This window comes from Hypanus sabinus, chromosome 19, assembly GCF_030144855.1.
Source record: "Hypanus sabinus isolate sHypSab1 chromosome 19, sHypSab1.hap1, whole genome shotgun sequence".
NCBI classification, from domain to species: domain Eukaryota; kingdom Metazoa; phylum Chordata; class Chondrichthyes; order Myliobatiformes; family Dasyatidae; genus Hypanus; species Hypanus sabinus.
In genome coordinates, this window is record NC_082724.1 from 6,246,326 (window position 1) to 6,258,623 (window position 12,298).

A 12,298-nucleotide genomic window follows, 5' to 3' on the forward strand; every position below is an offset into this window, starting at 1 on the left:
TGCATTAATAAGCAGGTGTACCTCATGAAATGACCACTGAGTATAACTTATTCATTTACTTGCTACTTGCATAGTCACAGCATTTCTTTTGATGAGCTTTTGTTGTGCATAAATAGCCTCTATAATGATGTGAATAGTTACAGAATAATTCATTATAAACCAGGTGCTTTGAGATACAATAAAGTAGGAAATTGCACTTACACAACCTGCCCTTACAACCCCAGTCTGTCTCAAGGCTTTTTATAGCTGTGGAAGTATTTTTGGCAGTGTAGTTTCTCTTGTAATTAACTACAGTTACTTTATGAAACAAGATTCAAGATTCAAGTTTATTTATCATATTTACATGAAAACATACAATGAAATGCTATTTGCGCCAACACCCAATACACCAAGGGATGTGCTGGGGTTAGCCCACAAGTGTCAGCACACATTCCAGTGCCAATTTAGCATGCCCACTATGCATGGCAGAACAGCACAGAATGCAAAAAGCAACAGAACAATAGTAAAACAATCTGATGGCATGAATACTGATTTCTCCTTTTGGTAAAAATAATTTTTTGGTGAAAATAATTTTCACTCCCTCTCCTCTTTTCCTCTTCCCCACTGTGGCCTCATACCTTTTCTTGCCTGCCTATCACTTCTCCCTGTGTTCCCCCCTCCTTCCCTTTCTCTTGTGGTCCACTCTCCTCTCCTATTAGATTCCTTCTTCTCCAGCCCTTTCCCTTTCCCACCCATGTGGCTTCATCTATCACCTAGCTTAACTCCTTCCTCCACCTTTTTATTCTGGCAGCTTCCCCCTTCCTTTCCAGTCCTGAAGAAGGGTCTCAGCTGGAAACATCAACTGTTTGTTCGTTTCCATAGATGTTGCCTGACCTGCTGAGTTTTGAAATTCCTCCAGTATTTCAAATCCGTTGTTTTGGATTTCCAGTATGTGCAGAGTTTCTCTGTTAACAGTAAAATAAGCCCTGTTCCTTTCTCCCACTGGCGCTCGTGCACAATCCTCCAACCACAGGACAGACAATTTTGACTCTCCAGCAGATGCAAAATTGGTAAATTGATTTATTATTGCCACGTACCAAAGTACAGTGAAAAATCTTGTATGCCCTCCACGCAGATCAATCCTGTAAATGATGAGATAATAAGATCAACTGATTTAATGATCTTTGGCTGAGAGATTAATATTTAACTAGGATGTTGGGGATGTACAGCAGATTTCCCCACTCTTAAAAGTGTTACAATATCATTTGTGCAAGACTGGTTGATTCAGGATAAGCCTCAATTTATCTGAAAAGGTGGCACTGTGGTGAGTTTGGCATTTCCATATTGCTGCTCGTGTGTAGATCCAGAAAGTATGCATATCCCTTATGGGTGACAATGAAAAACCTTCTGATTCCAAAGTGGGCTGACACCTTTTTTTAAATTTTTATTGTTTAATGAGTTACAGCATGGAATAGGTCCTTCTGGCCTTCAAACTGCATTGCTCATCAATCCCTGATTTAATCCTAGCCTGATCATGGCGCAATTTACAATGACCAATAAGCCTACTGTTACGTAACCCCGTAACTGGGTCACTTACCAGCAAAGATAGAGAGGTCCGTTGAAGTCTGATCGTACTATTTTTAACAGTATTTATTGATAAAGGGGCACAAAAATAAGATTAATGCAAACAGACAGATAATATACGTCGTCAATACTAAATCTAAAAGCGCGGGTATAATAATAATCAATACGAAATAGCTCTATCGTTGTCTAGGGGATAATGTATTGTCCGATGGAAATATAAAAGTCACTGTTAGTTCGTTCAAGCTGCAGAGTTTTGGGTTTAAGAGAGAGACGGGTTAAACTTGCCTAGGTCTTTTATGATGCCAGTCCTTTGAGTCAAGGGGAGTTGGTTTCCCCGTTGTTAGCTAAAAGCCGTTTTCCGTGGTACAAGCCACCAGTTCCAGGCAAACGGAACTGAACGCACGTGGCCTCCTTCCAATGGCTTCCGCTATTACGGGATCGCTAGCGTTTCTTCTGGTGCATCTGAGGGGCTGTTCCCACAGACCCTCTTTTATCCTGACTCGCAGGGTTGCAGATGTCAATCAGGTTCAGGGTGATGCAATCCCTCCCTCAACCAGCCCACTTTGCCTGAGGGCTTCCATGTAGCACAGTATTTTCAATCCACAAGTTCGCTTTCCAGAGACAATGGCCATGTCCTGTAGCTTTATATCGCCGAGGGAACGAGACATATTGCACGTCTCTCTCTCATTTCCTGGGTCTCCTGACCCAACCCAATAGTGATCTTGCGATTCTCACAAAGGAGGGGGCTGCAGGAGTAACACTGCCAACTGGTATGTCTTTGGACTGTGGGATGAAATCCAGAAGAAACCCTTTTGGTCATGGTGAGAACATACAAACTCCTTACAGGCAGTGGTGGGAATTGAGACCAGATCACCCGTACTATAAAGCATTGTGCTAACCACTCTGTGCTGTCCCAAACATAACCATACAAAATAGGAGCAGGCGTAGGCAACTGGCTGCTCTCTCATTAAGTTGGCAAGTTGGTTTTTTATTGTCATATGTATTGAGGTACAGCAAAAGGCTTGTTTCAGAAATGCAATTCAGGTTTATTGGCATTGACATATATCTTGAAACCTACAGTTTTGGTGTAGCACTACAGCATAGCAAATTAATACAAGTTACAATAATAATAAATAAGTAGTGCAAAAAAAGAATAGTGAGATAGTATTCTTGGGTTTATGGACAGTTCAGAAATATTGATTGATTGATTTATTTATCTACCTATCGAGATATAGCACAGAATTGGCCCTCCTTGCCCTCTGAGCTATGCTGCCCAGCAACCCCCTACTTAACCCTAGCCTAATCATGGGAAAATTTACAATGATCAACCTTTGTCTTTGGTCAGTGGAAAGAAACCGGAGCACCCATAGGAAATACAAGTGGTTATTTGGGAGAATGTACAAAGTCCTGCAGGCAGCAGCAGAAATCAGTTGGCAGTGGGGGAATAAACTACTCCTAAAATGTTGAGTGTGGCTCTTTGTGCTCCTCCTTCCTGATGGTAGTTCTAAGAAGAGGGCTTGATCTGGGTGGTGAGGGTCCTTAATGATGAATACCCATTTCTTGAGGCACCACCTTTTGAAGATATCCTCGATGTTGGGGACAGTTAGGCCATTAGATTTAGGGGCCAGAACTAAGTGATTTGGCCCATCAAGTCTGCTCCACCATTTCATCACGGCTGATCCAGTTTTCCTCTCAGCCCCAAACTCCTGCCTAAATTCCCTATTTCCCTTCTTTACCTGACCAATCAAGAATCTTTTAACCTCTGTGAAGGTTAAAATATGTGTAAAGACTTGGCCCCCACAGCTGCCTGTGGCAATGAATTCCACAGATACACCACTCTTTGGCTAAAGAAACTCCTCATTTCCTTTCTAAAAGACGCCTCTCTATTCTGAGATGGTGTCCTCTGATCTTAGACTCTCCCACCATAGGAAACATCTTCTCCACATTCACTGTATCAAGGTGTTTCACCATTTGATAGGTTTCAAAGAGGTCACCCCTCATTCTTCTGAATTCCAGTGAATACAGGTGCAGAGCCATCAAACACTATTCATTTGACAAGCTGTTCAATCCTGGAATCAGTTTCATGAATCTCATTTGAACCCTCTCCAGTTTCGGCACATCCTTTTCTAGATAAGGGGCCCAAACCTGTTCACAATACTCCAAGTGAGGCCTCACCAGTGCTTGATAAAGTTTCAAAATTACACCCTTCTAGTCCTCTTGAAATGAATGCTAACGTTGCATTTGTCTTCCTTGCTATATACTCAACCTGCAAATTAGCTTTTAGGGAATCCTGCACAAGGACTCTTAAGTGCCTTTGCACCTCAATTTTTTGTATTTTCTCTCCATTTATAAAATAGTCAATCCTGTCATTTCTTCTACCCAAGTGCTTAACCATACACTTGTGTGTATGGAACCGGAGGAAATAGCAGAGTTACTTAATGAATACTTTGGTTCAGTATTCACTATGGAAAAGGATCTTAGTGATTGTAGTGATGACTTGCAGCAGACTGAAAAGCTTGAGCATGTAGATATTAAGAAAGAGGAAGTGCTGGAGCTTTTGGAAAACATCAAGTTGGAAAAGTTGCCAGGACTGGACGAAATGTACCCCAGGCTACTGTGGGAGTCGAGGGAGGAGATTGCTGAGCCTCTGGTGGTGATCTTTGCATCATCAATGGGGACGGGAGAGGTTCCGGAGGATTGGAGGGTTGCGGATGTTGTTCCTTTATTCAAGAAAGGGAGTAGAGATAGCCAGAAAATTATAGACCAGTGAGTCTTACCTCAGTGGTTGGTAAGTTGATGGAGAGGATCATGAGAGGCAGGATTTATGAACATTTGGAGAGGTATAATATGATTGGGAGTAGTCAGCGTAGCTTTGAAAAGGGCAGGTCATGTCTTATGAACCTGATTGTATTTTTAGAGGATGTGACTAAACACACTGATGAAGGAAGAGCAGTAGATTTAGTGTATATGGATTTCAGCAAAGCATTTGATAAGGTACCCCATGGAAAGCTTTATTGAGAAAGTAAGGAGGCATGGGATCCAAGGGGATATTGCTTTGTGGATCCAGAACTGGCTTGCCCACAGAAGGCAAAGAGTGGTTGTAGATGGGTCATGTTCAGCATGGAGGTCAGTCACCAGTAGAGTGCCTCAGGGATCTGTTCTGGGACCCTTACTCTTTGTGATTTTTATAAATGACCTGGATGAGGAAGTGGAGGGATGGGTCAGTAAGTTTGCTGATGACACAAAGGTTGGAGGTGTTGTGGATAGTGTGGAGGGCTATTGATAGTGGGACATTAATAGGATGCAAAACTGGGCCGAGAAGTGGCAGATGGAGTTCAACCCAGATAAGTGTGAAGTGGTTCATTTTGGTAGGTCAAGTATAATGGCAGAATATTGTATTAATGGTAAGAATCTTGGCAGTGCGGAGGATCAGAGGGATCTTGGGGTCTGAGCCCATAGGATACTCAAAGCAGCTGCGCAGGTTGACTCTGTGGTTAAGAAGGCGTATAGTGTATTGGCCTTCATTAATTGTGGAATTGAATTTAGGAGCCAAGAGGTAATGTTGCAGCTATATAGGACCCTGGTCAGACCCCACTTGGAGTACTGTGCGCAGTTCTGGTCACCTCACTACAGGAAGGATGTGGAAGCCATAGAAAGGGTGCAGAGGTGATTTACAAGGATGTTGCCTGGATTGGGAAGCATGCCTTATGAGAATAGGTTGAATGAACTCGATCTTTTCTCCTTGGAGCGAAGGAGGATGAGAGGTGACCTGATAGTGTACAAGATCATGAGAGGCATTGATCGTGTGGATAGTCAGAGGCTTCTTCCCAGGGCTGAAATGGTTGTCGCAAGAGGACACAGGTTTAAGGTGCTGGGGAGTAGGTACAGAGGAAATGTCGGGTAAGTTTTTACTCAGAGTGGTGAGTGCATAGAATGGGCTACCGGCAATGGTGGTGGAGGCGGATACGATAGGGTCTTTTAAGAGGCTTTTAGATAGGTACATGGAGCTTAGTAAAATAGAGGGCTATAGGTAAGCCTAGTAATTTCTAAGCTAGGGACGTGTTTGGCACAAGTTTGTGGGCCAAAGTGCCTGTATTGTGATGTAGGTTTTCTATGTTTCATACGCTTCCCAACTCTGTATTCCAACTCACAAAGATGATGAAATCTGCAGATGCTAGAAATCCAGCATCCAACAGCACACACAAGATGCTGGAGGCCAAGCATCATCTACAAAAAGTGTACAGTCAACGTTTCAGGCCAAAACCCTTCAGCAGGACTGATATTTAAATGGCATTCCATTTGCCATTTCTTTGCCCATTCTCCTAATTAGTCAAAGTCACTCTGTAGCGCCTCTATTTCCTCAAAACTACCTGCCCCTCCACCTATCTTCATATCATCTGCAAACGTTTCTACAAAGCCATCAATTCCATCATCCAAATTATTGACATATAACCTAAAAATAATTGGTCCAACACAGACCCCTGTGGACCACCACTAGTCACCAGCAGCCAGCCAACAAAGGCTCCCTTTATTCCCACTCTTAGCCTCCTGCCAATCAGTCATTGCTTTATCCATGCTAGAATCTTTCCTGTAACAGCATGGACTTGGAGCTTGTTAAACAGCCTCATGTGAGGCACCTTGTCAAAGGTCTTCTGAAAATCCAAGTACACAACATTAACTGATTCTCCTTTATCCATCCTGCTTGTTATTTCTTCAAATAATTCCAGCAGATTTTCCCTTGAGGAAACCATGCTGACTATAGCCTATTTTATCATGTGCCTCCAAGTACCCTGAGACCTGATCCTCAATGATTGACTCCAACATCTTCCCAACCACCGAGGAAAGACTAATTGGCCCATAGTTTCCTTTCTTCTGCCTCTCTGCCTTCTTGAAGATTGAGTGACATTTGCAATTTTCCATTTTTCCATTCCAGAATGTAGTAATTCTTGGAAGATTATTGCTAATGCCCCCACAATCTCTTTAGCCACCTCTTTCAGAACCATGGGGTGTACACCATCTGGTTCAGGTGACTCATCTACCTTCAGAACTTTTAGTTTCCCAAGAACCTTCTCTCTAGTTATGGTAGCTTCACACACTTCATGACCCCTGAAACCTTGAAGTTCCACCGTATTGCTAGTGTCTTCTACTAGCTGATGCAAAATGCTTTTTCAGTTTGTCAGCCATTTCATTGTCTCCTGTTACTACATCTCCAACATCGTTTTTCAGCAGTCTGATATCCACTCTCACCTCTCTTTAACACATTATGTACCAGAAGAAGATTTTGTTATCCTCTTTAATATTATTGGCCAGCTTTCTTTCATATTCCATCTTTACCTTCTTGATGACATGTTTAGTTGTCTTCTGTTAGTATTTGAAAGCTTTCCATCCTCTAACTTACCCACTAATTTTTGCTGCACTGTATGCCCTCTCTTTGGCTTTTATGTTGGCTTTGACTTCTGTTAAGTATGGTTGTGTCATCTTTCCTTTAGAATACTACTTCTTCTTTGGGATGTATATATCAAGTGCCTTTTGAATTGCTTCCAGAAGTTCCAGCCATTGCTGCTCTGCCATGATCCCTGTCAGTGTTGTTTTCCAATCAATTCTGGCCAGCTTCTCTCTCATGTCTCTAATTTCTTTTACTTCACTGTAATACTGATACATCTGACTTTAGCTTTTCAAATTTCAGGTTGAATTCAATGAATTTATGATCATTTGTTCCTCAGGGTTCTTTTACCTTAAGTTCTCACTTGGGTGCATTTGTACAGAGTTGGGTTGGAATCTCAAAACAAATAAATCAAGTGTTACAGTTACAGAGAAAGTGCAGTGTAGGTAGACAGTAATTTGTAAAGCCATAATGAGGTAAATTGTGAGGTTAGGAGGCCATGTTATTGTATTATGGAACCGTTCAATAATCTTTTAACAGTGGGGTAGAAGCTGTTGTGCTTGGTGGTATGTCCTTTCAGACTTTTGTATCTTCTACCTGTTGGTTTTAATGGTCATGGTCTGATTTTAACCTTATTTCCACATCACCACACACACGTGGTGCCTTCAACCCCTTGGTTATCAAGAATGTATCTATCTCTGCTTGTCAAAGACTCCACTTCAAAAGCAGTTTGAAGAAAAGACTCTGTGTGAATAGCAAGCCATTATTACACAGGGTGATAATCGGTGCAGTATTAACAGAATTAAATTCAGCAGTTATGGACTAGAAGATAATGAAATTGCACCATGAAGTAGATGAGAGGCACAAAGATGATTTTGATCTGTACATTATTACTGTTCTGAATAGAATACTCACAATAGAAGGAAAAGCTTTCTTTGAGTGGGAAATGAAATGTTTCTGAGCTCCAAAGTACCGTCTCTTTAAGTAATACATTTGAGCAGATAGTTTAAGTGTTTTGTCCAGTTCAAGTTCAATTGCCATTCAACCATACATGAATACCTATGAATATAGCCAAACGAAACAATGTGAACTCCAGGCCAAGGTGCAAACCATAGTACCTGCAGTCATACCAGGCAAGCTCATACAAGATGTCAATGAAAACATAGTCACACAATAAAAATATAGTCCAAGACCCTGAGTGTGTGAATGTTGCAGCAGCCTACAGTTGAACAGTTTAGCTTGTTGTCTGCTGAGCAAACACTGGGGGCAGCAGTGTGCTCCTGGAACTCTGGTGGAGCATGCTGACTCCAACACCTCTCCTGGGCAGCTAGAGGAGGTTACTCCTCAGAGCAGAGAAGATTAAGAAGATATTAGTTTGATTAATGGCTTGATGTTGGCTCTTGTGGCTGAAGGCTCAGTAATTGGAGAACTCAGATTTAAAGTATCTGGCAAAAGATATGAAGGTGATGTGAAAAACAGCTTTTGTGCAAAAGATGTGGTGATAATGGAAATCTTGCCTTGGAGTACTGTGGCCAAGTTAAAAAGATTGCATCATGGCTTGGTATGGCCACTTGAATAACACACAAAATGCTGGAAAAACTCAGCAAGTCTATGGGGATGAATAAACAATCAATGTTTTGGGCTGAAACCCTTCATCAGGTCTGGAAAGGAAGGGGTGCAGAGGCCAGAATGGAAAGGTGGTGGAAGGGGAAGGAACAAGCTGACTAGTGATCAGTGAGACCAGGTGGGGGAGAGGGATGAAGTAAGAAGCTAGGAGGTGAGAGGTGGGAGAGGTAAAGGGCTGAAGAAGGAATCTGATAGGAGAGTGCAGTGAACCATGGAAGAAAGGGAAGGATGAGGGGAACCAGATGGAGGTAATGAGCAGATGAAGAGAAGCAAAAAGGTGAGTGGGTAACCAGAAAGGAGAATGGAAAAATGAGAGGATGGAGGGGTAGAAATTACTGGTATTTAAATAAAATGATATTCATGCCATCAAGCTGGAGGCTACCCAGAGAAATATGAGGTATTGCTCCACATACCTGAGTTTGGCCTCATCATGGCATTAGAGGAGGCCATGGACTGACATGTCAGAATGAGAATGGGAAATCAAATTGAAATGCGTAGCTACTGGGAGATCTTGCATTTTGTGGTGGACAGAGGTATGGCAACTTCTGTGCCCAAGACTGTGCGAAAATGCAGCGGATTGTGGATATAGCCCGGTCCATTATGAAAACTATGGACTCCATGGTTACCCTTTGCATTGCCACCCAGGTCAATCTCTTTTCTCTACCCAGTCTCCATAGGTTAGAAGATATCAAAATCTTGAGGATATGTTCACAAGAACAATTCCCATCCTGCTGTTATAAGATTCTTGAACAGCTCCCTTATGAGATAAAGATGACCTCTTGTTCTCTCAATCTATCCATCAGGCCCCTTCCATCTTATTGTGTACCTGCACTGCATGTTCTCTGTAACCATCACGCCATTGTACATTGTACTTTTGTACCAACTGGATGTACTTGTGCAAGGAATGATCTGTCTTGTTGGCATGCAAACAAAAGATTTTCACAGTATCTTGGTATGTGTGACAATAATAAGCTAATTACCTACCAACTGCCAGTGTTTGAAGGAAGAAAAAAAAGGAGAGAGGGAAGTTAATTGGATGGCACTCCAAAGAGCTGATATGCTAATAATAGATGTAATGGCTTTCTTCTGTGCAATATCATTCCAAGTATTCAAGCCCAAGGCGTCAAGGGAAATATTTTTGTCTTTGATTTTGTATACTACCCACCCAGCAAACTTACTTTTTCAAAAGCTCCCTTCTGGTATGCACTGTAGAGCTATTAAAACAAAACTTCATGCAATCTTGGGGCATCATGGTTAGCGTGACGCATTGCAGATAGGGGTGTTGGAGTTCAGAGTTCAATCCTGGTGTCCTCTGTAAGGAGTTTGTATGTTCTGTAAGTGGAATGCTTGGTTTCCTCCCCCAGTCCAAAGGCATACTGCTTAGTAGGTTGACCTGTGATTAGGCTATGGTTAAATTGGGGTTGTCGGGGTTTAAGGACCAGAATGCCTTATATGTGCTGCATCTCTAAATAATCTTTGACCTTTCTTAACTTAGTAGTTATTTTGATTAACCATTCTATTTAGCACCTCAGAAGATACAAGAGGCCACATGCTAGAATCTGGAGCAACCAGCAATTTACTGAAAAGTGTTGGTCACAGTTCAGACTATCACAGGCAAAGCCCTCCCAACCACTGAGCTTTGGGTCCCTCACTGTCAGGTTCAGGAACAGTTATTACCCTTCAACCATCAGGCTCCTGAACCAGTGTGGATAATATCACTCACCCTAACACTGAACTGATTCCACAATCTATGGACTCACTTTTAATGACTCTACAACTCATATTCTCAGTATTATTTATCATCTACACATATTTAGTTATCTATCTGCTTATTATTTTGTATTTGTCACAATTTGTCATCTTTTGCACTTTGGTTGCTTGTTGGTCTTTGTGTGTAGTTTTTTTCATTGAGTATTGTATTTCTTTGTTGGATGAGAAAGTGAATCTTACATAAGTGTACTTTGATAATAAATTTACTTTGAGCTTTGATCTTTATGAGATTTTACCTACTGATAGTGGATTAATTCCACTAACTACAGTTATTGAAAACAGAAGAGGGAGAATGGCTTCGAATTTAAAAATTTTATTCCTCCCATTGCTGCCTTTTTGTTGATAACTAAATTACTCCATGTATCTGAGTCATATCAGTAGGGAGGAGTAATATTATTAATTAGATTCACTTTATTTGTTATATGTATCTCGAAACTCAAAACATACAGTGAAATGCGTTGTTTGCGTCAAATCAAATCAGCAATAACCTGTAAGTGTCGGCATGCCTCCAGCACCAACATAGCATGTCCACAGCTTACTAATTCTAACCCATTTATATTTGGAATGTGAGGGGAATCTGGAGCACCCAGAAGAAACCTAGATGGTCACAAGATGAACATACAAACTCCTTACAAACAATCAGAGTCGGGTTTAATATCACCAGCATATGTCATGAAATTTGTTGCCTTTGTGGCAGCAGTACAATGCAATAGATAATAATAGAGAAAAACATGAATTACATTATATAATAATTAAATCAAATAAGTTGTGCAAAAATAGAAATAAAAAAGTAGTGAGGTAGTGTGGGTTCAATGTCCATGCAGAAATTGGATGGCAGTGGGGAAAAAAGCTGGCCCTATATCATTATCCTCAGGCTTCTGTACCTCCTCCCTGATGATAGCAATGAGACAGGAATTGAACCCCGGTCTTACAGCTGGCACTGTAATACATTGCATTAACCACTACACTACCATGCCGCCCTAATAGCATAAGGGTTAAAAAAAAGGGTTGTAAAAAACTAAATTTGTACAAACGTATTTTTTAATCTGAAATTCTGAAATATTATTACAAAACAAGAGTACTTGGACAGATGGGTTCAAAATGCTCTCTAGGTTTTGTGATATGAACTTGAATTTAACTTGAAACCTTAGGTCATTACTGAGATAAATTACTGTCTCCTTCATATCTTAGGGACTGATGCACAATGGGAAGGTAGCATGGTACTGAGTTCTGGTACTAAGGAGGAACTGTACCAGAGGTAAGATTTTTATATTTTTTGCTGAGGTGATCTTTGTGGAATATTGTATTGTTTTAAATTGACCCAGGAGGACTTCCTGGTGTTCCATTCCTGTTGTATTACTCATGAACAGCATGGCAGATTATTAGATGTATTCAGGCAGAAATCTTATTCATCATAATGGGGAAATATAACTTATAACAGCACAGGAACAGGCCCTTTGGCTCACAATGTTGTGCCAAACCAAATAAACTAGTAGTCAACTGGCCAACTAAACCAATCCCTTCTGCCTACACAATGTCCATATCCTTCCATTTTCATCATCTCTGCGTGCCTATGTAAGATTTTCTGAAATGCCCCTAATGTATTTGCCTCTACCACCACCCCAGGCAGCACATTCCAGGCACCCACCACTCTCTGTTTAAAAAATACTTACCTCTCACATTTCCTTTAAAGTTACTCACTCTCACCTTACATGCATGCCCTCTGGTATTAGACAGTTCAAACCTGGGAAAAATACACTTTCTGACTCTATCTATCTATGCCTCTCGTAATCTTATAAACCTGTAACTGATCTTCCCTCAGATTCCACTACCCCAGAGAAAAAAAATCCAAGTTTGTCCAACCTTTCATTATGGCACATGCTTTCTAATCCAGACAGTGTCCTGGTAACCTCTCCTGCACTTTCCCCAAAGCCTCAACATCCTTTGTGTAATGGG

General features: G+C 41.3%; 1 protein-coding gene across 9 annotated transcripts in view; it reads left to right on the forward strand.

Annotated features, from left to right (window-relative positions):
- Positions 1-12,298, forward strand: part of LOC132377708 (MICOS complex subunit mic25-b-like) — a 700,497-nt gene that overhangs the window by 20,385 nt on the left and 667,814 nt on the right. For all 9 annotated transcript variants that reach the window (XM_059943952.1, XM_059943949.1, XM_059943946.1 and 6 more), the window contains exon 3: positions 11,534-11,600. In XM_059943952.1, the coding sequence (XP_059799935.1) occupies positions 11,534-11,600 (67 nt within the window). The remainder of the gene's footprint in view (positions 1-11,533; positions 11,601-12,298) is intronic.